Source organism: Salminus brasiliensis, chromosome 14 (assembly GCF_030463535.1).
Source record: "Salminus brasiliensis chromosome 14, fSalBra1.hap2, whole genome shotgun sequence".
In the NCBI taxonomy this organism is placed as follows: domain Eukaryota; kingdom Metazoa; phylum Chordata; class Actinopteri; order Characiformes; family Bryconidae; genus Salminus; species Salminus brasiliensis.
In genome coordinates this window covers 33,070,671-33,090,006 of record NC_132891.1, presented here as the reverse complement: position 1 = coordinate 33,090,006, position 19,336 = coordinate 33,070,671, and the positions used below count along the sequence as shown (strand labels likewise).

Here is a 19,336-nt window from a genome sequence, read left to right as displayed (position 1 = left end):
CCTACTCTATGGGTCCTCTCTGGGCCCTCCTGAAGTCCTATGACCTAGGCCTACTCTATGGGTCCTCTCTGGGCCCTCCTGAGGTCCTATGACCTAGGCCTACTCTATGGGTCCTCTCTGGGCCCTCCTGAGGTCCTATGACCTAGGCCTACTCTATGGGTCCTCTCTGGGCCCTCCTGAGGTCCTATGACCTAGGCCTACTCTATGGGTCCTCTCTGGGCCCTCCTGAGGTCCTATGACCTAGGCCTACTCTATGGGTCCTCTCTGGGCCCTCCTGAGGTCCTATGACCTAGGCCTACTCTATGGGTCCTCTCTGGGCCCTTCTGAGGTACTCTCAGCACAATGTGCGGTTAGCTAGCTGGAGAGATTGTAGCAAGTAGGCTAGTGTCTAGCTTTTAGCCTAGCACTTGCTTTATAGCCTAGCTTTATCATCTTACACATCCACTGTGTGAACACTCCCAGCTGTGTTTCCTCTGGTTGGCCTAGCATCAGCTCCTTGCCTTTTAGCTGGATGTCTAAATCATCACATACTTCTAAACACTTCTCGAATACACTTGCTTAGGAGGTTTCTGAGAATCAGATAGAATTTGGCTTCCACTTTTACCTCATCCGTGCAGGGAACACACATATACACACCAGTGAAACCCAGGGTGAAGGGCCTTGCTCAAAGGCCCAAAGGGGCAGCTTGTCGAGTCCGGGTATCGAACCCACAACCCTGTCATCAACAGCCCAGAGCTCTAACCGCTGAGCCACCACAATATAAGAGCCTTTACATAAAGTGGTGTTTTTGATGGACCAATGAGAATCCATCGAACGCTTAGGTACCGAGGACTAGGATTAAAAAAGCAATACTGACAGAAGTCTTATGCTCCGAAATTGGATCACTGAGAGCAAATCGGAGGAGCAGGGGTCTTCCAGGAAGCTCAGGGGTCTTTCTGAGCTTCTCCTTTGGAATCTCAGCGTGTCCTCGTCTCTTCTCCTGGGATTTGTATGTGCAGAGCGTCGGTCTGAAATATGGGAGTGGCAGAGTGCTGCAGTGCTGCTCTCTCTCTCTCTCTCGCTCGCCCCCTCTCTATCTGTTTTCTCACCCAGTCTGCACGAGCAGATGGAGCTGACATACGGGGCGGCGCTCACTGCGAAGAGAGAGAGAGAGAGATAGAGAAATAGAGATAGAAGGACAATGTATCCAAAAGTTTGTGGACACCTCTTCTATTAAATGCATTCAGCTACTTTAAGTTGCACCCATTGCTGACATATATGTCAGCTTGTCTAGTCCCTGTAGAGAAGAAGCACTGCCAATAGAATAGAATAGGACTCTCTGGAGAAGATACAGTAAACATGAACCTATCGGCACCATGCTGCCTAATGCCAGGTGAGGGCTAGAGGGGTATAAAGCCCCCCAGCAGCATTGAGCTGTGGAGCAGTGGAAGAACTGTGTTCTCTGGAATGATGGATGGATGGCTTTTGTTAAAAATGGGAGATGCTATGCTAACGTTGCTGTCCTCCGAGCATGTGGGTCAGTCCTCGGCCTCCCTGTGTCGGGAACATTACGTGTAATAGGGGAGAGTACTAATGAGTGGGCTGGGTACATGACTATCTGAAACTGGGGGTCCGCTTTTGACTAATTAATTAGTCAAAAAAGAAACCTAAACAAGGTTTCATATTAAAAATGACCCTGTAAATTAGTGTGTCAGCCGTACTGATTTGTCTGGGCAAAACAAACAAAGGCCTGGATGCCCTTAGAGTGAATTGAGAGATGTTGTTGGGTGTGTACTTACAAAGATGAGATCGGTGACAGTCTAAGCCCAGTGTTTGTTAGCAGTGTTAGCCTAGCATCTCCTGTTGTAAACTAAAGATGCACACGTCAGATACCAAACACACCTTGAATGTTTGACTGTATTTTGGAATAAATAAATAAATTTCAATCAGGTTTTTTGCTGAACTTTACTAATAATGAGCTAAAATACGTTAGCACTCTTGGTCAATGACGGATAATTGTAACGCTGTTCAACAGTTTGCCCAGTTTTGGTCACCCATGTCTTCCAGTCGTCCCCGTGTCTCATGCAGCTCTCTGTGTGTGTCTGTTCTCTCTCACGTTCAGGCCGCATGGGATGTCCACATCCTGGAGGCGACGGCCTGCTCATGCTCAATGGTAATTATGTCACCCAGTCACATCTCTCTCTGTTACCTGTCTCTGTAGTCCTGAGTAGTGGGCTGTATGTTGTAGTGTGATCAGACCACATGTAATGACCCACAGGATCAGAGAAATGCTAAACCAATCCAGCAAGGTGGGTGGGTCTAGGAAGAGTATGGACGTTACCAAGTGGGTGGGTGGGTCCAAGTAGGTACTACCTAGGTGGATGAGTGGCTCTAGGTTGGTGACTACAGGTAGGATGGTGGATGCAGTGGTAAAAGTGGGTGTGGGTCTATGAGGGTTGTTGGGTTTGTGGGCTTAGGAGGGTGGCTTGGTAGGTTTGGAGCCTGGTGGGTGGGATTATCTAGGTGAATGGGTGGTTCTTGCTAGGTTTTTTATTTAGCTAGCTAGCTCGGTGGGTGGGTGGGTCTCACTAGGTGGGTTTGTGGAGTCTAGCTGGGTCGATGGGTGAGTGGGGCTAGCTAGATGGGTGGGTCTAGCTGGGTGGGTTGTTTGGTCTAGCTAGGTGGGTAGGTAAGCAGGTCTAGCTTGGTGAGTGTCTAGGTTCTAGCTGGATGCGTTGGTTACTGGGTTACCAGATAGATGGGTGGGTCTAGGTAAGTGGGTTTGTTGGTCTAGCTGTGTGGATAGTTGAGCGGGTCTAGCTGGGGCATGTCTAGCTTCTAGCGAGATGCGTCAGTTACAGTGCCAGCTAGATGGGTGGGTCCAGGTAAGTGGTTTAGCAGGTCTAACTACGTGGGCAGGACTTGCTAAGTCAGTGGGTGGGGCTTGCTGGGCGGGTGGGTCTAGCTAGATACAGAGGTTACTGGATTAGCTTGATGGGTGGGCCTTGCTAGGTCTGTGGGTGGGGCTTTGCTAGGTGAATGTGTCTGGCTGGGAGGGTGTTTATATCTAGTTGATGGTTCTAGCTAGGTAGGTGGGTTGGGTCAAGGTAGGTTTCTTGCTGGGTGGGTGGGTCTAGCTAGGTTAGAGGGTGGCTCTGTAGGTTCTTGGTAAGCACTTTATTAATTTCATATTACAGCACCTAAAAGCAACATAAACAGCATTTCAGCTTTCATTCAATCTGTAGAGATATGAATATTAAAAACAGAATAGGAAGCTACCGAGTTTCTAGAGTGGACCATCAACATGTCAGGGACCACTGCCCTAGTTCCACACGTCTTGATCTGATTCTATGCCAGAAAGAGCAAAAAAGCTATTGCACTCTTTGCTACTGCCTGCTCTGCATTAGCAGGTGATCATTTGTCACTAATGACACTAAAAATAAAAACACACCCTGTAGACTTCCAGAATTCACGCTGCTTGCTGGAATGGACACGTTAGAGACGGCAGAGCAGATCTGCGCTTGCTTGTGCCTCGTGGCTGGTTAAGGAAAGTACAGATGGAGTTCTTGGCAGCGGCGTTCGCGTGCTCAGACAATCCTTGTCCATTTATAGCAGCGCGAAGGACGCAGACCAAAACATCTGCTCTCCGTGCACGATCAGGCCCGGATTGGCCGCGCTCACTTCGGGCCTCATAATCCGACACTGAGTGCAGATCCCGTATTTTTAGTGTTGGTAGCATTTGTGTGTCAATGTCATGGAAGCAGCTGCTCATGTTCTTGTGTACAGTCTCCACTCAGCGGACTACATCGGACATGTTTGGTGTGGGATGTTTGCTTCTATGTTGCAGAAGATCTATGGTGCTGATATAATTGAGCAATGGAAGCTTATAGCCAGGGCTCCATTTGAGGGGGGGGTAGTTGGGGTTGTCGAGGTGGCAAATAGCATTCCCATTGGGAAGCTACCACCCCCATGTTTTATTTTTATCTTATGGGCAGTAATGGGCCATTGTATCTTTGGTGTAAATCAAAATGGGGTAGTCAGTCTGCCTCAACCCGAGATGTTGGACTCTAACGTCGGACAGATGTTGAATTTTGGTCCCAAATGATAATCAGGTTGACGTCAAAACCCAACATCGTACAGAAGTTGAATTTTGATTGAAAAGCAAAGTCACACATTCGTAAACGCCCAGAATTGGGCTGATATCAAGCTCCATCGTTAGACAAACGTTGAGTTTTGGATATTTAAAGCCATGACTCGTGTCACGTTGTGTGGACGTTAATATTATGAAGTTTGGCAGACGTTGGGTTTTGGTCAACACACCTAACAACTAAATATTGGTATTTTATGTTAATATGATGCTGGCATTTGACGTTCGGAAGACGTTGGGTTTTGGTTTTGACACTTAATGTCACGACTCAAAACCAGACAAATACCAGTGTCAGCTGCCGTCAGTGTTCTACGTCAAATTGACGTTGGAATTAGACGTTTTAGCATTGTGCAGTTTCGCTGCCGTTGGCAGAGCACTGGAGTAGGCTAGCAATGCAGCAAGATCTGTGAATATCCTTTACATTAATACAGCTCAGCGTAGGAGCTTACAGTCGTCAAGGGTTTTCCAAACACACTATGTGGCCAAAAGTTTGTGGACACCCATATTCGCTTCAAAACCAAGGGTATTTAGTAGTAGAGTGCAGCCCTTCGTGGCAGTAACTGTCAGTACTCTCCTTTTTTCCACAAGACTTTGGAATCTTGCTGTGAGGATGTTTGATTGCGTTCAGTCACAAGAACTTTAGTGAGGTCAGGTACTGACGTTCTGGATCAGTTCTGGATTACAAAAGCCACTCCAACTCTCCTCAAAGTTGGAGGATGGATGGATGGATGGATGGAGCATCATTACTCCAGAGAACACAGTTCCACTGTTCCACAACCCAATGCTGAGAGGCTTCATACCCCTTTAGCCAACGCTTGGTGTTGAGCATGGTGACCTTAAGGCTGTGTTAAGAGCTCGTAAAGCGGCTCACAGGTTGAAAGGAGATGCAGCTGACCAGTCCAGTGCAAAACTGCAGAAGCAAGCTGTGGTAAAAGCTCAGCGTCTTCGCCTTCAATTTACATTTAAAGCTATTCCTTTAAGCAAAGTAAACGCTGTGATCATACAATGGCAATGGAATGGCATTTCACTTCCCACAGAACAAAGCATGCAGTTGTTCCACACCCTCAGCTCCGATCAGGCCGGCCGGGCTGTTTTGCTTGCCTAGTCACATGACTGAGGAGAGCTATAGTATGTTTAATGGTGCAGGTCACATGAGTCAGCAGTGTTTAGTGTGTGTGAGTCATGTGATTAGCTAGAGTCATTTCCATGGGTCACATGACAGGCTGAGGGGTTCTGGGGGAGAATGAGTGAGAGTGATAAAAAGACAAAGAGAGAGAGAGAGTGTGTGTGTGTGTGTGTGTGTGTGTGTGTGTGAGGGGGGTGGGCGGGGGGTAGTGCAGCATGTAACGCCTAATAAATTGACTCATATCAGAGGCTAATAAAGCTGCCTCATTAGCTATTAATCTGTAGGTCTGTTCAGTCTGTTCATGTTTTGCACTGCTGGATTATGGTGTACAGGACAGTTTTCCGGAATGCCATTCCATTTATTTATTATATTCATTATTTACAATGTAATATATATTGAAGCTGGGCAACATGGTAAAAATGTTATATCATGATATTTAAGGACGTTTTTACAATATACAATACTTATCGCAGCATGTAGAATAAAAAAACTGCAATCCAAATACTTCATTTTACTACCGTGTACCGTGATTTTTACTCAAAATATGCTGCACTCAGTTCAGTTAAATAGGACTGATTACACTTTTTGTAATGAAATGTGCATTAATCGGTATTCTTTAAGTACATATTCTTTAAATATTGTGATATTGCCCACCCCTAATGTGTGTATATATACTATTTATCAGAAGATATATTTACAATTATAATTATATTTATTAACTATATAATGCAATGCAGTGTAAAATGCTGTGAAGACCAAATCATAAAGCCATGGTTTACTCACAAGTTAAAAAGAAGGTATGACAAAGTATTAATAGCCAAAGTTGCTAAATAATAAACTAAACTGATGTATTTACGGTCATATCTTATCATAAATTGTCTACAAATGATCTATTTGAGCAACGAAATCTGGTCACTGAGGCATTCTGGATACTGATTTTCTTGTAACTTTATTCTCAATGCTATATAAGCTTTCTAAACTACTAGTGAGTCATTAAAAGCTCTGTTCCACCATGGAATGTGTCATTTTTATCGCCCTACAAATTGTTGAGAACATACCTGAAGTGTTATATCATAACCTACAGCGGTCCCAAACCTGTATTGTAACATAACAGTTTACAAAACATGGAAGTGGACACGCAGTGTCACTGATGTGAAGCACCAAAAGCATAATAAATAGTAATACCTAGTACTAGTAGTAATGTAGCGGTACATGCATTCGTACCAAACCTTCATGGTATGGGGGACACGGTTCTGTGCATGCTGTCGCATGAAAAAAATACGGTAAATATGGTAAGCTGTAAGACATTGGATTTGCATGGTATTATGGGAACTGCAGTGGGTTAGGAGTATTGCTATGGCAACTGTAGTCTCCAAACCACGAGGTCTAAACCGCAGTGTGAACCGGCTTGTGACTTCCGTTATACCATCACGAGACAGGTCCATCACGTGCTTAGTAGCTTTCACCCTCAGAAGTCATTGAGTTTCAGTAGATTGTGAGCTCGATGCCCACTCAATGGCCGGGTGTCTCAGAGGGCATCTCTGCAGACTCTGGGTGGGTAGGATGGCCTTCAAAACAGGTCCTTAAAGTGCTTCGCTGCTAAAAAGTGTTATTAGGGATCACCCTTAGAAATCTTTCGAATTTCGGGAGGTTAAGAGTGTAATCCATAGCCGGGAGTCCCAGAGAGCATAACTGGCTTCGCTGCCTCCTGGTGGGTAGGATGGCCCTCCCTCTCCCCCATCACTAAGTCCAATGCTATCCGAAACTAGCATCTGTTAGCTGTTGTAACAGGACTGGGAGCCTTCACCTGATGGGGGAGTCATAGCTTGTCAATGACTTAACTGGGGAGGTAGAAACTGGGGAAAATCCAAAAAAGAAGACCACTGCCACTGTTTACATTACATACTTATTTCAATGTAATTACATTGAAATACATGGTCATTTAATCACGTAATTGACATTCAATTCCAACAGTAATTTGTTTTTCATTAAGAAATGTTAAAAACTGCACTAGCGCACAACTAGCACTCCAGACACCATTCCTCTGTCTGAATGAGCTACAAGTGAGAAATAAGGAATTATCCATTTTTATAAGAAGTTTTGTGGGTTTTCGTGCGAGTGTGCGAGTGTGTGTGTGTGTGTGTGTGTGTGTGAAATCAAGCTCAGGTTATGATTAAAAAGCCTCCACACCTGTTACACAAACTTCTCTCTACTGTGTTCTGTTTACATGCAGCAAGAAGCTATGGGAGACGACGAGGTAAAGGCTAATTCCTACGCCCTGCTGTCTGCGTTAGCATGGCTCAAATATGGGCGCTTGTGTTTGTATGTGTGTGTGTGTACACAGGTGTGTGTGTGTTACATGTGTATACACAGCAGCTCCAAATGAGACTGACATCTGACTAAATTGCCCCTCAGCAGACCCCATGTGTATTAAAGTGCCAGTGCAGCATTCCTGAGGCTCATAATAGACACGTTAGCATGACGGCTAGGTTTTGCCATTAAAATAATGGTTCAAACAGATTAATAAATAAATACTTTCACACAGATTTCCCCTCAAATTAAATGTAGTTGATCAGTAAAGACATGTTTGCTTATGCTAGCCCCGAGGCTAATATAGCTAACACACAGTGGAAGCTAATAGCCACTGCTTAGCATTGTGGCTATATAATTAGCTAGCAAACTCGCCTCCAACTCTGTGGAATGCAAAAGTAATCTCTAATATGAGCTTATGAGCTTTCTGACCGTATGATACTGTGTTTTCTACTAACATGGACTAAATTACAGCCACAATAAGGCCTTAAGATGGCTGCTGCCGCTGTTATTAGCTTTAGCTGCTACACTAGCAACTACTGGACAATTCCACAACAGTTTGAGGCAAGTGTGTAGTGAATAGGCCCGATGCTAGGCTAATTAGTTGGGATCCAAGCTTCCATTATTTGTTAGCTACATTAGCTTCACGGCTCCAGTGCAAAACCAATGAGCAGGCTTCAGACTTTGGCCTTCACACTGGACGATTTACCTCATGTGACTGAGGAGAAAGCCGTGAATGACTTTCACTACCACAGCAAACATGGCGGTCAGTGTTTGGACCATGAGACGGGTCGTCCAAGACTGGTTTCGCATGAGCTGAGTCAAGTGGCGCATGCTGTGTTAGCAAATCCAGGATTCATCACCATTATGAATTATGAACCTTACTACTAAAAATGGAAGGTGCTTCAAATGGTTCTTTGAAGGATGCTGTAGGAGAACCACGGTTGGTGTCATATCAGGATTTTATGACCACCTACTTGGCTTGGATGACACTAGCGAGACGTCCCGTTATGCCGTTGGGAGGCACTCAATGTGCGAGACGTCCATTCTTGGTATACCCTCACAACGGCGGCTCAAGAACATGCAAAGTTTCCACTGTCCCAGTCATATCAGAATATTATGACCACCCCTAGTTTGGACCGAATTCGGCCTGGGGCGTCGCAGATGCTACGTGACAGGGTTTTTGCTGCACGTATAAATAAGCGAGCACACCAGTCAGTTGTAGCAGAGTGCAGAACCATCGTCATCGCTGGGCGAAAGGTGGTAGCATATTGGAAACCTCCGTCTTGCTGCGATGGTTCTTCCACGCCATCGTTCAAAGAACCATTTGAAGTATTTTTAAGAGTCCATAATTGCTGCCTGCCAGAAAATTCTCCTACCAAGATCGGTTTGCACGACCTCACCTGTGGTCCTTGTGTTCTACAGGTCGCTCCTCCCTGTTTCCCATTGACGATGGTCTCCTTGATGACGGGCATGGTAACCAGGGTGTTCCAGGGGTTCTGGGCTCCCCTAACTACCCGCATCAGAATGGGGAGCGCATCGAGAGGTTTTCTCGTAAAGTGTTTGTGGGTGGCCTGCCCCCAGACATAGATGAAGGTGAGCTGAGATCTTATTTTATCTTTATTTTAAGTTATGAATCAGTTGTTAATTTTTTTGTTGCATTTACTCTATCCTTTACTCTTCTCTGTGTGGTTATACAGACGAGATCACATCTAGTTTCCGACGTTTTGGACACCTGGTGGTTGACTGGCCACACAAAGCAGAGAGCAAATCCTACTTCCCCCCAAAAGGTAATCATACACTACACCAACGGTGTAACTTCTGATATGTTAGATTATTCAATTATTATGATTATTAAATTAGTCAATTATTCTGCATATTATAACAACCCCTTAACCTTGTCATACATATCACATCATCTATGTTACGTTTAGAGATGTAGCAGAGATGTCCCTTATTAAACTTATTAAAGCAGCATAATGTGAGAATTGGCATATTTTGCTCCTGGGTTCCCCCTACAGTTGAGGAGTGCAATTCACTTCTACACTAGATTACCAGATTCCAATATTTTTTACACAAATATGACTCAGGTTACAAAACTTTACCTTCACTAGGTCTAGTGTAGTTCCATAGTGCAGTAGCAGGGTGATGGAGACGCCATTCTCCCTGCTGCCCTGTTTACGGTAAAATATCTACATACTGTTGCTTTAAAGTCTCTCCCAGTGTAGTTGGTACACAAACACTTCCACCTTAGGGACAGTAAAATGTAGTTCACATTATTTCACATTAAATCTTTCACAAGATTTGACTAATAGGCAAAAACAGCTGTTTTGTTGGCTTGGGATTAAGGAGTGAAATTTTCAGAGCCAGTATGACCCTTGCTTCCTTGCTATATATAACATATAACTGACATATTAATTTAACAGTATGTATTTCTTTATTCTGGTCTAAATATTACCATTTGAACACCATTCAACTTTTTAAAAGTACAATTATTGAAACAAAAGCAGCCATTTAGCTGACATATTAGCCAAGCTAACACACACAAGTCACTATAAGCTAGGGCGGGGCGATATGATAAAAATATTGTATCACAATATTTAAAGACATTTTCACAATACATGATATTTATAACAATACATATATCATAATCACAGACTAAACACATCAGTCGTGGCAGATTTTTAAAAACTATTATTCAGATTCTCTCCCCCATCTCGTACATTTCATGTAATTACAGTGCTGGTAATGAAATCCTGCAGTTGATCAGAGTTCTTTAAGTACTTACAATATCCTCAATATTCTTTAAGTACTTACAATATTCTCAATATTCTTAGAAAGACATTGTGTATCACAATAACAAAATTCATCACATAATTGATAAAATATCGTCATGTTGCCAAGCCCTGCTATAAGTCAATGTAATATTATTATACAATGTGATTTAGTGCATTTCAGTATGTCATACTGTATTAACATCTCTACATTGACTTATAATATTCATATAATATTCATATAAGTGCTTCAAGAAATGTGAAATCCTTTCAAACCCATGCGCAGAATACACTCCCCATATACTGTACATATTCAGTCTTAATGTCTATTCATCAAACTGAAGGTTGCCGCAGTTTCAGTTTCTGACACGCAGTTTCTTCCTTCTGTTGCCAAGGTTACGCCTTTCTGCTGTTCCAAGAGGAAAGCTCTGTGCAGGCGCTGATTGAGGCCTGTCTGGAGGAGGATGGAAAGCTCTACCTGTGCGTGTCCAGCCCCACCATCAAAGACAAGCCAGTGAGTCCAACTAGCACCCACGCTGGAAAATACACTAGGAACCAGTCTGAGATCTTGCTAGATTACTCCTGGTCTCATCTACAACATACAGTAATACACACCCAAGTGAAGCTACAGCAGTCATTGCACTTAGTCCATAGGGAATGTAGCTGAATGCATTGCCAGGGGAAGGGAATGGATGAAGCACCAACAAAAAAAAGGAAACTTTCATAGCAAACGGACCAGTACAAAATGCTCCAAAATGACTTTCCAGGTCCAGATCCGCCCCTGGAACCTGAGCGACAGCGACTTCGTGATGGACGGCTCCCAGCCTCTCGACCCTCGCAAGACCATCTTTGTGGGTGGAGTGCCACGCCCTCTAAGAGCAGGTAATGCCTTTTAATGATGCATGACCTGCTAAGGACATATAGTACATAAGGATATATATACGTATGGAGGTCACTCTGTATCTTGTGGCCACAGGAAACCTAAATTGTGGCCTTAAGATGAAAAATATGTCTTTTCTTCTAGTTGAGTTGGCTATGATCATGGACCGTCTGTACGGAGGCGTGTGCTACGCTGGGATTGACACTGACCCTGAGCTGAAGTACCCGAAGGGGGCGGGGCGTGTGGCCTTCTCCAATCAGCAGAGCTACATCGCAGCCATCAGCGCCCGTTTCGTCCAGCTGCAGCACGGTGACATTGACAAACGAGTACGTGTGTGTGTGCACGTGTGTGTATCTAAAATACAGAGACCTGGTAGTGGGTTGAAAGATAGTTAATCCGCTATATATATAGTCATATCCTGTGGAGTGTTTTCTCAAGTATGGAGACTCCTGAAAAGGCAGTTAGTTTCTAGTGCATGCCACAGATACCTCAGATCATTTAAGTCTATGTCAAACCTCAGTCAAACCCAGAAGACCAGCCAAAGGACTTCCCAAAGGCATAATGCTTCTGGCAGCTTTAGGCAAGTCATTGTGTAGCGTAGCCTATAGCCTAGATATGTGTTGTGAACATGGATGTGCTCATTTTCACACTCAAATTTCATTATTACTGTAAGTGGGTTATAGGTGGGTTTTAAGACTGGTTGTAGTCCCCTAACACTTTATCAGTGCTCTCAGGACGCTGTTGGCTGAATATTTGTGGTCGTCATTTATGCTCAGATTTCTTGTCCCGTGCAAACCGGTCATAAGTTTTGCAGACATCCTGTAGTAAAATGACCTCACTCCACCTCCCTATCTAGAACTACGCTCCACTGGAGTATCAGAGATACTATATCACAATACATTTTATGACATTTTTATGATATTCAGTGTTTTAACTGTATTTTGACATGCTAACAAAATGCAGCAGTATTGCCACTACGTCCAGTTATTATACAGATCTGCTTAAGTTTGTTAGGTATTGGTCAGTGTTCTTAAAGCACAGACAGTATCCACAATATGCTCAGAACAGCACACAATCTTTGCGGATTATGGGTAAAATATTATCATAGGTTGTAGACGTGACAACAGGGAGGAAAGAGTGGTGCCGTGCATCAGTAAAACTGTGCATCGTCGTTTATTCATAATAATGTAAATTTTGGAATTTGTTCAAGTGTGCCAATATCAGCCAATAGACTTAAGGGGTCAGGGCTAGTGCTCACATATAGCCTAGAGCCTTTGGCTCTTTGTACGACGCCATCGAAGAACCACTTTTGGTTCCATAAAGAACCATGTCTAACTAAATGAACCTGAAGCCAACAGTCTTTTTACTTCGTTCCCCCACAGGTGGAGGTGAAGCCATACGTGCTTGACGATCAGCTGTGCGACGAGTGTCAGGGAGCTCGCTGCGGCGGGAAGTTCGCGCCCTTCTTCTGCGCCAACGTCACCTGCCTGCAGTACTACTGCGAGTTCTGCTGGGCCAACATCCACTCGCGCGCCGGCCGCGAGTTCCACAAGCCGCTGGTTAAGGAGGGAGCCGACCGCCCCCGCCAGATCCACTTCCGCTGGAACTAGCAAGCGGCAGGAAGAAGAAAAAAAAAGTGCTTTGAGCCCGAGCTGTCAGTATAGAGCACCTATCAGTATACAGTATAGAAGAGATCTATGAATATATTTATCTTTATCTTTTGTAGCAGCCAGACACACTACACGCCTCGGTTTTTGGGTTCTGTTGTTTTGCTCTCTTTTCACCAACCCACCCCACCCTTCGCCCCTGCTCTCCTCTCTCTCTCCAACCCTCCACCACCGCATCTCAGGCTCAGAACCGGTGTTTTTGTGGTACTTTCATGTTTTCTAAAACAGAAAAAAGGAGATTAATGAAAAAGAGATTGATTTTTTTGTAGTTTTTTCAAATTATTTTTATATGTGAGATTTAACGAGAAACACAAGTAGATACGAGAATGTGTTTTTGCTTAAAGGGGGGGGGGCAGCCAGCTTGTCCGTCTGTCCGTCTGTCTGCTGCTAACCCCCATCTTGGTGGGCAAAGTGCGCAACTGCCTCTGGAAAACCCTTGACGATGACGTAGTAATCTCTGATGCCTGCCCTGGGTCCTCAACCAAAGGTAGCTAAAGATAAACGATAGGAGGCACGAAATAATCGAAGGCGTTTCTGCCGTAGAAAAAAGCGATAACGGTAGTTTTCTCCCCTCTCTGTTGTTTTTTTTTTGTGTGTGCTGTTCACGAAAAAAGGCGATTCTGAGAAAAAGAAGATTGAAATTTTCCTCTTAGTTTGTTTATTTGAGACCTGCAAGACGAATTAATACCTCAGACCTGCGGATCTGGTTTGTTGTTGCTCTACTCGGCAATTTAATCACAAGCTATATGAGACGCTTTGCTGCTATGATTCTGATACAGTTAATAGGTGTAATAGTCGTGATATCTAAACGGCATCTTTACCGGAATCGCGCGGGGAGGGGGGGGGGGTGTGGAATCGACAAAGCGAAATGCAGTGTGAAGTTAGGAATGTGAAAAAAAAAGCATAAGTGCATGTTCGTCGTCTTTGCATCGTTTTGCATGCAGTAGGCCATAGAGGTTTCCAACACGTATAGGAACGGGAATAAAAAAAAAACCGAATATTAAAAGACACGTAAGATTCGTTTCTACTGATTAACGTAATACTTTGTAGCATGAGAGATAATAATAATAATAATAATAACAAAAAAAAGTTAGACTCTCAGATATAAGATTATATCGATATCGGTGAACATTACGGAATACTACGCCGAAAATTCTTACTAAAGACCTTTGCATGCATTGATGTGATAATTTGTTTACATACGTTGTTCTACGGAAAACGGCATTAGTTCCTAGGTTAGCGACGCCCCCTCCCCCTCCACTCCTCACCTTCCCCCCGTCTCTTCGTGTGTATCGGTGGTTAGTGAAGAAGCCGTGTGCTGTCTGTCCCGTGCTCGTGTGTCTCGTCTACGTGTGGTGCGACTCTATATTTACATGTGGATTCAGGATTTAGTTTCGTTACGACTCGGTGGAAACATCTCGACGTCTTTGCCTTTGCCCCTCTTGACCTCACCGACCTGGCCAGACCGACCCCCTTGTATGCCATAACGCCCTCGAAGGCCGAAAGGCTCCCCTCCAAACATAAGTTATCCATCACTGTAGGTGTGAGGTGGTCCTAGAAGGAAGCTTCTCGTTCCAGCCTGGACGGAAGCTGGCATTGCTTAAAGGACACTCCGTCTCTTTCGTCCCTGGACAGGCGCTGTCCTTCAGCTCAACAACACGTGTGGTCGTTTGATAAATGTACACATAATAACTAATAAATAATCGGTAGATGTAGATGTACAGATATAGGTGGAGATGGACCTAAAAGCCCTGGAGAGTTCTGAAAAAAAAAAAAAGCAACCCAATCGATATTTTTTTATAATGTAAAAGTGTTTGGTTTATTTTTCGGTAGCGAATCGTTCATTTCGGTCCGCACAGTTCTCGCTGTCCTGTTCCCTCATTGTAATCAAGTGCAACTCTGTAAGACAGTGTTAGGGACAATCTTTCTGTAGGCGATGGATGCTTTTGTGTTAAGCAGCACTTTGGTACTGTGCTCGTTTTAGGTGGTCTTTAGCTATCTGACTGACCGACTTTCTGAACTCTCTGTACTCTCTGTGTCTAACAAACCAGCTAGCTAGCTGGCTAGATAGCGGCTAGCTAACTCTGTAAAGTTGTATCGTCTTTGTTTGCTTAGCGTAGCTCGCTATACTCCCTTTGGCTCGGTATCTATCAAACGATGAGCTATCATGTAATACTGTGTTGGTTTGGCCCTCGACATCTGTAAAGCTAACAAGCTAGCTATCTTTTTATACTTCTGCTCTCTATATCTACCAAATTAGCTAACAAACTGCTAGCTATCTTTCTGTACTCTCTTTGTTTGTCCCCAACAAGCTAACTATTTCTATACTTCTGTTCTCTATATCTATCCAGTTCGCTAAAATGCTAGCTAGCTTAACTGCTAGCTATCTTTCTATACTCTCTTTGGCCCTGTTTGGCCGTCAAACAAACTAGCCATCTTTCTCTACTTTCTCTCTATATCTATCAAATTAGCTAACAAGCTGCAAGCTATCTTTCTTTACTCTGTTTAGCCATCTACATCTGTCAGATTAGCTAACAAGCTAACTATCTTTCTATACGTCTGCTCTCTTCTATGTCTGTGAAATTAGCTAGCTAACGAACTGCTAGCTATCTTGCTATACGCTCTTTGGCCCTGTTTGACCCTCAACATCAGTTTGGCCCTCAAACAAGCTAGCTATCTATTCAGTTAGCTAACGAACTGCTAGCTGTCTTGCTATACTCTCTTTGTTTGGCCCTCTACATCTGTCAGATTAGCTACAAAGCTAACTATCGCTCTATACTTTCTGTTCTACTTTCTGTATCTGTCAGATTAGCTACAAAGCTAACTATCGCTCTATACTTTCTGTTCTACTTTCTGTATCTGTCAGATTAGCTACAAAGCTAACTATCGCTCTATACTTTCTGTTCTACTTTCTGTATCTGTCAGATTAGCTACAAAGCTAACTATCGCTCTATACTTTCTGTTCTACTTTCTGTATCTGTCAGATTAGCTACGAAGCTAACTATTGCTCTATACTTTCTGTATCTGTCAGATTAGCTACGAAGCTAACTATCGCTCTATACTTTCTGTTCTACTTTCTGTATCTGTCAGATTAGCTACGAAGCTAACTATCGCTCTATACTTTCCGTTCTACTTTCTGTATCTGTCAGATTAGCTACGAAGCTAACTATCGCTCTATACTTTCTGTTCTACTTTCTGTATCTGTCAGATTAGCTAGCTAACGAACTGCTAGCTATCTTGCTATACTCTCTTTGTTTGGCCCTCTGTCAGATTAGCTAGATTTATCTCTGTCTGTCTGTATCTATAAAATTAGCTAGCTAGCTGCAAGCTATATCTCTGTACTGTTTCTCTTTGGCTCTCTGTCCCTTTCTATCTTTCTCTCTCTCTAAATATATATATATATATATACCAGTTTAGCCATCTAGCTAACTAGCTAGCTGCTAGCTGTCTCTCTGTACTGTCCATATCTCTGTGTCTGTGGCTTTGGTAATACGCTCAGTGCCCTGGCGTGCTGTCCTGAGTATTTGTGATTTGATTGTTTACGTGTCTACTGTTACCGCATTGAGATCTGTGTGTTCTATTTATTATTTTGTCTTATTTAACGCAAGTATTTATTGGTGGACGTGTCCCCCGTCCCGTAGACCATCAACTTCTCCAATCCCGTGTAACGTGCACTACTACACTATAGCTACATCCCCCAGCAGACCAATGTTATCTGTACTCTACTGTACTCTACTCCAACCCGGCCGGACCCAGCAATTATGTCTTTACCTAATCGGGTCGTCTGTAATCTACCTTTAAGGACCAGAGCCGATTATTTAATAATCACTTTATTTAAATTATTCGTTAACATCCCGCAAGACTGCGGGCCCGGATTAGATTCTGGATTCTAGTGCTAATCCAGCTCCCTACTCTGAAGGAGTTGCGGTGATTCGCGGACACGACCGGTACCCGAAAGGGTAGACAAACAATAAACAAACTAACGAACTTATTAACTAACAAACAAACAAACGTAGCATCAGGACTGTAGGGAGCCGCGGCCCAAAGTCCACGAAGGAAGCGTTTCCTGAACTGAGCCTGAGCGTTTCCACCGAACGGCCGAAGGAAACGCGAGAGCCCTCGCGAGGGCGCTCTTACTGTCACCGTATCCCTTTAACTCTCTACTGTTGATGGAGTTCTCGATCAGTACTGTGTCCTCTTCTCCGTGTGGAACACTGTTGCTTTGTACATGTGTGTGTGTGTGTGTGTGTGTGTTTGCGTATTTGTGTGTGTGTGTGTGTGTAATTTGTTTTTCCTGTGTTTTGTTTTTGTACGAAATCATATTTATTTCACTATTTTTGTAGACGACACTTTGATTTGGATTGTATTTTTCTATTTCACTTTATGAGACACATTGATTCATTTCCCCGATTATTATTATTATTATTATTATTATTTATGATTCTGTTGTCAAGCAGGGTTTCTGATACACGATATTTAAAAGCCGGAAAGGCCGAGAGAAAGCCCAAATGGACGCTTTCTAAAAAAAAAAAACACACCCATGCAGTTGTATTGTGTATAGTGATATATTAATATATACCGTAGCTGGTTTGAATGGTTTTAAGGTTTTAACATGATTAATATATGAGTTCATAATAGGTTTTAATTTCTACAGAAGCAAACATTGAGGGTTTTTTTTTTATTTTATTAATTATTATTATTATTATTCTTTTCATGGAAAACACTTGAGACTCTCCCCGGTTTGCATCGAGTCCTCGCAGGTCTCTCCTCACTGATGCGCAGAAACTTGAATATAACACATTTTGAAAGGCTGACTAACCTCGAATCTGTGTTGTGACGTGCAATACTGTTTCTAATGTTTGTATAAAAAGTGAGAATTACAGTGTATACCTTTTTAAATGCAGATTTATTTTTTTCATTGCATATTTTGCAACTTTCTGATTCACAGTGTCATTTTTTACTGTCAGAAAAGATGAACCCCTTTTTTTCATTGCAACTATTTTTAAATCCAGATATCTTTGTACTGATGTAAATGATTGTAGTTATTTTGGATAGCGTTTTGCTAACAAAAGGAGAAACTTTTTCATGCATATTTCTATTTCAGTTCGTCTCGTTTTGTTCTGTTTATTTTTGTTTTACTTTAAATAGTAGCAGAATACTTGGAATAATTTTTCATATATGTCATTAATATTATTTTGTATTTTTATGTGGAAATATATAAATATATAATTTTATGATGCTAATTGCTAAGATATTATTTTAATTTGAATTATTTTTAAAGCTAAAAATCTTTGTAATATTGTTAATGTTGACTAGTTTCTAAATCAGAGTTTGTGTATCGATTCCCCCAAGTGGTTTAAGAAGTGTTGGGATTGTAATTATTACTGAATGGATCTTTGATATGCAAAATGAATATCATGTTGATTTTTATTTTGGTTTGTTTTGTATTTAAATGGGGTGTTGATTACAATCTTATTTCTTTCATTTCCTGAATAAAGACCCGTTCTGTTCGGACACAGCCCTGGAGTCCTGATTGTGTCTTTTTTTTTTGTTTGTTTGTTTTAATCTGCTTGTTTACATCAGTCATGGTTTAATATTTAATGCTCAGTAGGATGAGGTTTCATCAACATAAAAACATAACCTTTTTTAGCAGCTTAAAAACTGCTTTTTTGTTCCTGATGTTTTGATGTATGTCGAAAATCCCTTAATTAAGTAATTGTTAAGTTTTCTTTTGGATAGACTCTTATATTTTACTCAATTACATTTTTACTCAATAACTTTTTTATGCTTTCGTTACATAGTACTTGTTTCAAATCTCGAAGAGTGTAGATACTTTCATTTACTTCCACTTGAGGATATTTTCAGGCTCCATACTTCAGCTTTTAACTAAATACTTATTTAAAAACAGTACACTTTAGAAAAAAGAGATTCTTCAATGGTTTTGGGGTGGAAACAGTGGCTCTACACAAAACTCTTTAAGAAAATGTAATGCTTAAATTGTTCTTGTGAAGCTAAACGGTTCTTTATCCGCAAGAAAAACATTGGATATTTACATTTACAGCATTTGGCTGATGCTCTTATCAAGAGTGTGTGTGTAATGTGGAAATGTATGTTTAATCCTGATTTAATTGTTACTCAGTTACATTTTTACCCAATTACATTACATTTACTCATTTATATTTTTACTAGATTACATTTCACTTGATTACATTTTCACCTAATTACATTTTACTTGATTACATTTATACTCAATGACATTTTTACAAGATTACATTTTACTTGATTACTTTTTTACCCAATTACATTTTTACTAGATTACATTTTACTTGATTACATTTTTACCCAATTACATTTGTATCCAATTACATTTTTACTCAATGACATTTTTACCCAATTACATTTTTACTCAATTACATTTTTACTAGATGACATTTTACTTGATTACATTTTACC

The 19,336-nt window shown here is 42.1% G+C and overlaps 1 protein-coding gene across 2 annotated transcripts in view; it reads left to right on the top strand.

The window, feature by feature from the left end:
- cpeb2 (cytoplasmic polyadenylation element binding protein 2) overlaps positions 1 to 18,401 on the top strand; it is a 31,473-nt gene extending 13,072 nt beyond the window's left edge. The window contains exons 4-11 of one of the 2 annotated variants that reach the window (XM_072696606.1): positions 2,102 to 2,152; positions 7,486 to 7,509; positions 8,988 to 9,158; positions 9,263 to 9,352; positions 10,732 to 10,850; positions 11,104 to 11,218; positions 11,361 to 11,542; positions 12,599 to 18,401. In XM_072696606.1, coding sequence (XP_072552707.1) covers positions 2,102 to 2,152; positions 7,486 to 7,509; positions 8,988 to 9,158; positions 9,263 to 9,352; positions 10,732 to 10,850; positions 11,104 to 11,218; positions 11,361 to 11,542; positions 12,599 to 12,826 — 980 coding nt within the window. In that variant the 3' untranslated portion in view covers positions 12,827 to 18,401. The remainder of the gene's footprint in view (positions 1 to 2,101; positions 2,153 to 7,485; positions 7,510 to 8,987; positions 9,159 to 9,262; positions 9,353 to 10,731; positions 10,851 to 11,103; positions 11,219 to 11,360; positions 11,543 to 12,598) is intronic. The other variant, XM_072696607.1, reaches the window with a different exon arrangement.
- The last annotated feature ends 935 nt before the right edge of the window (positions 18,402 to 19,336 follow it).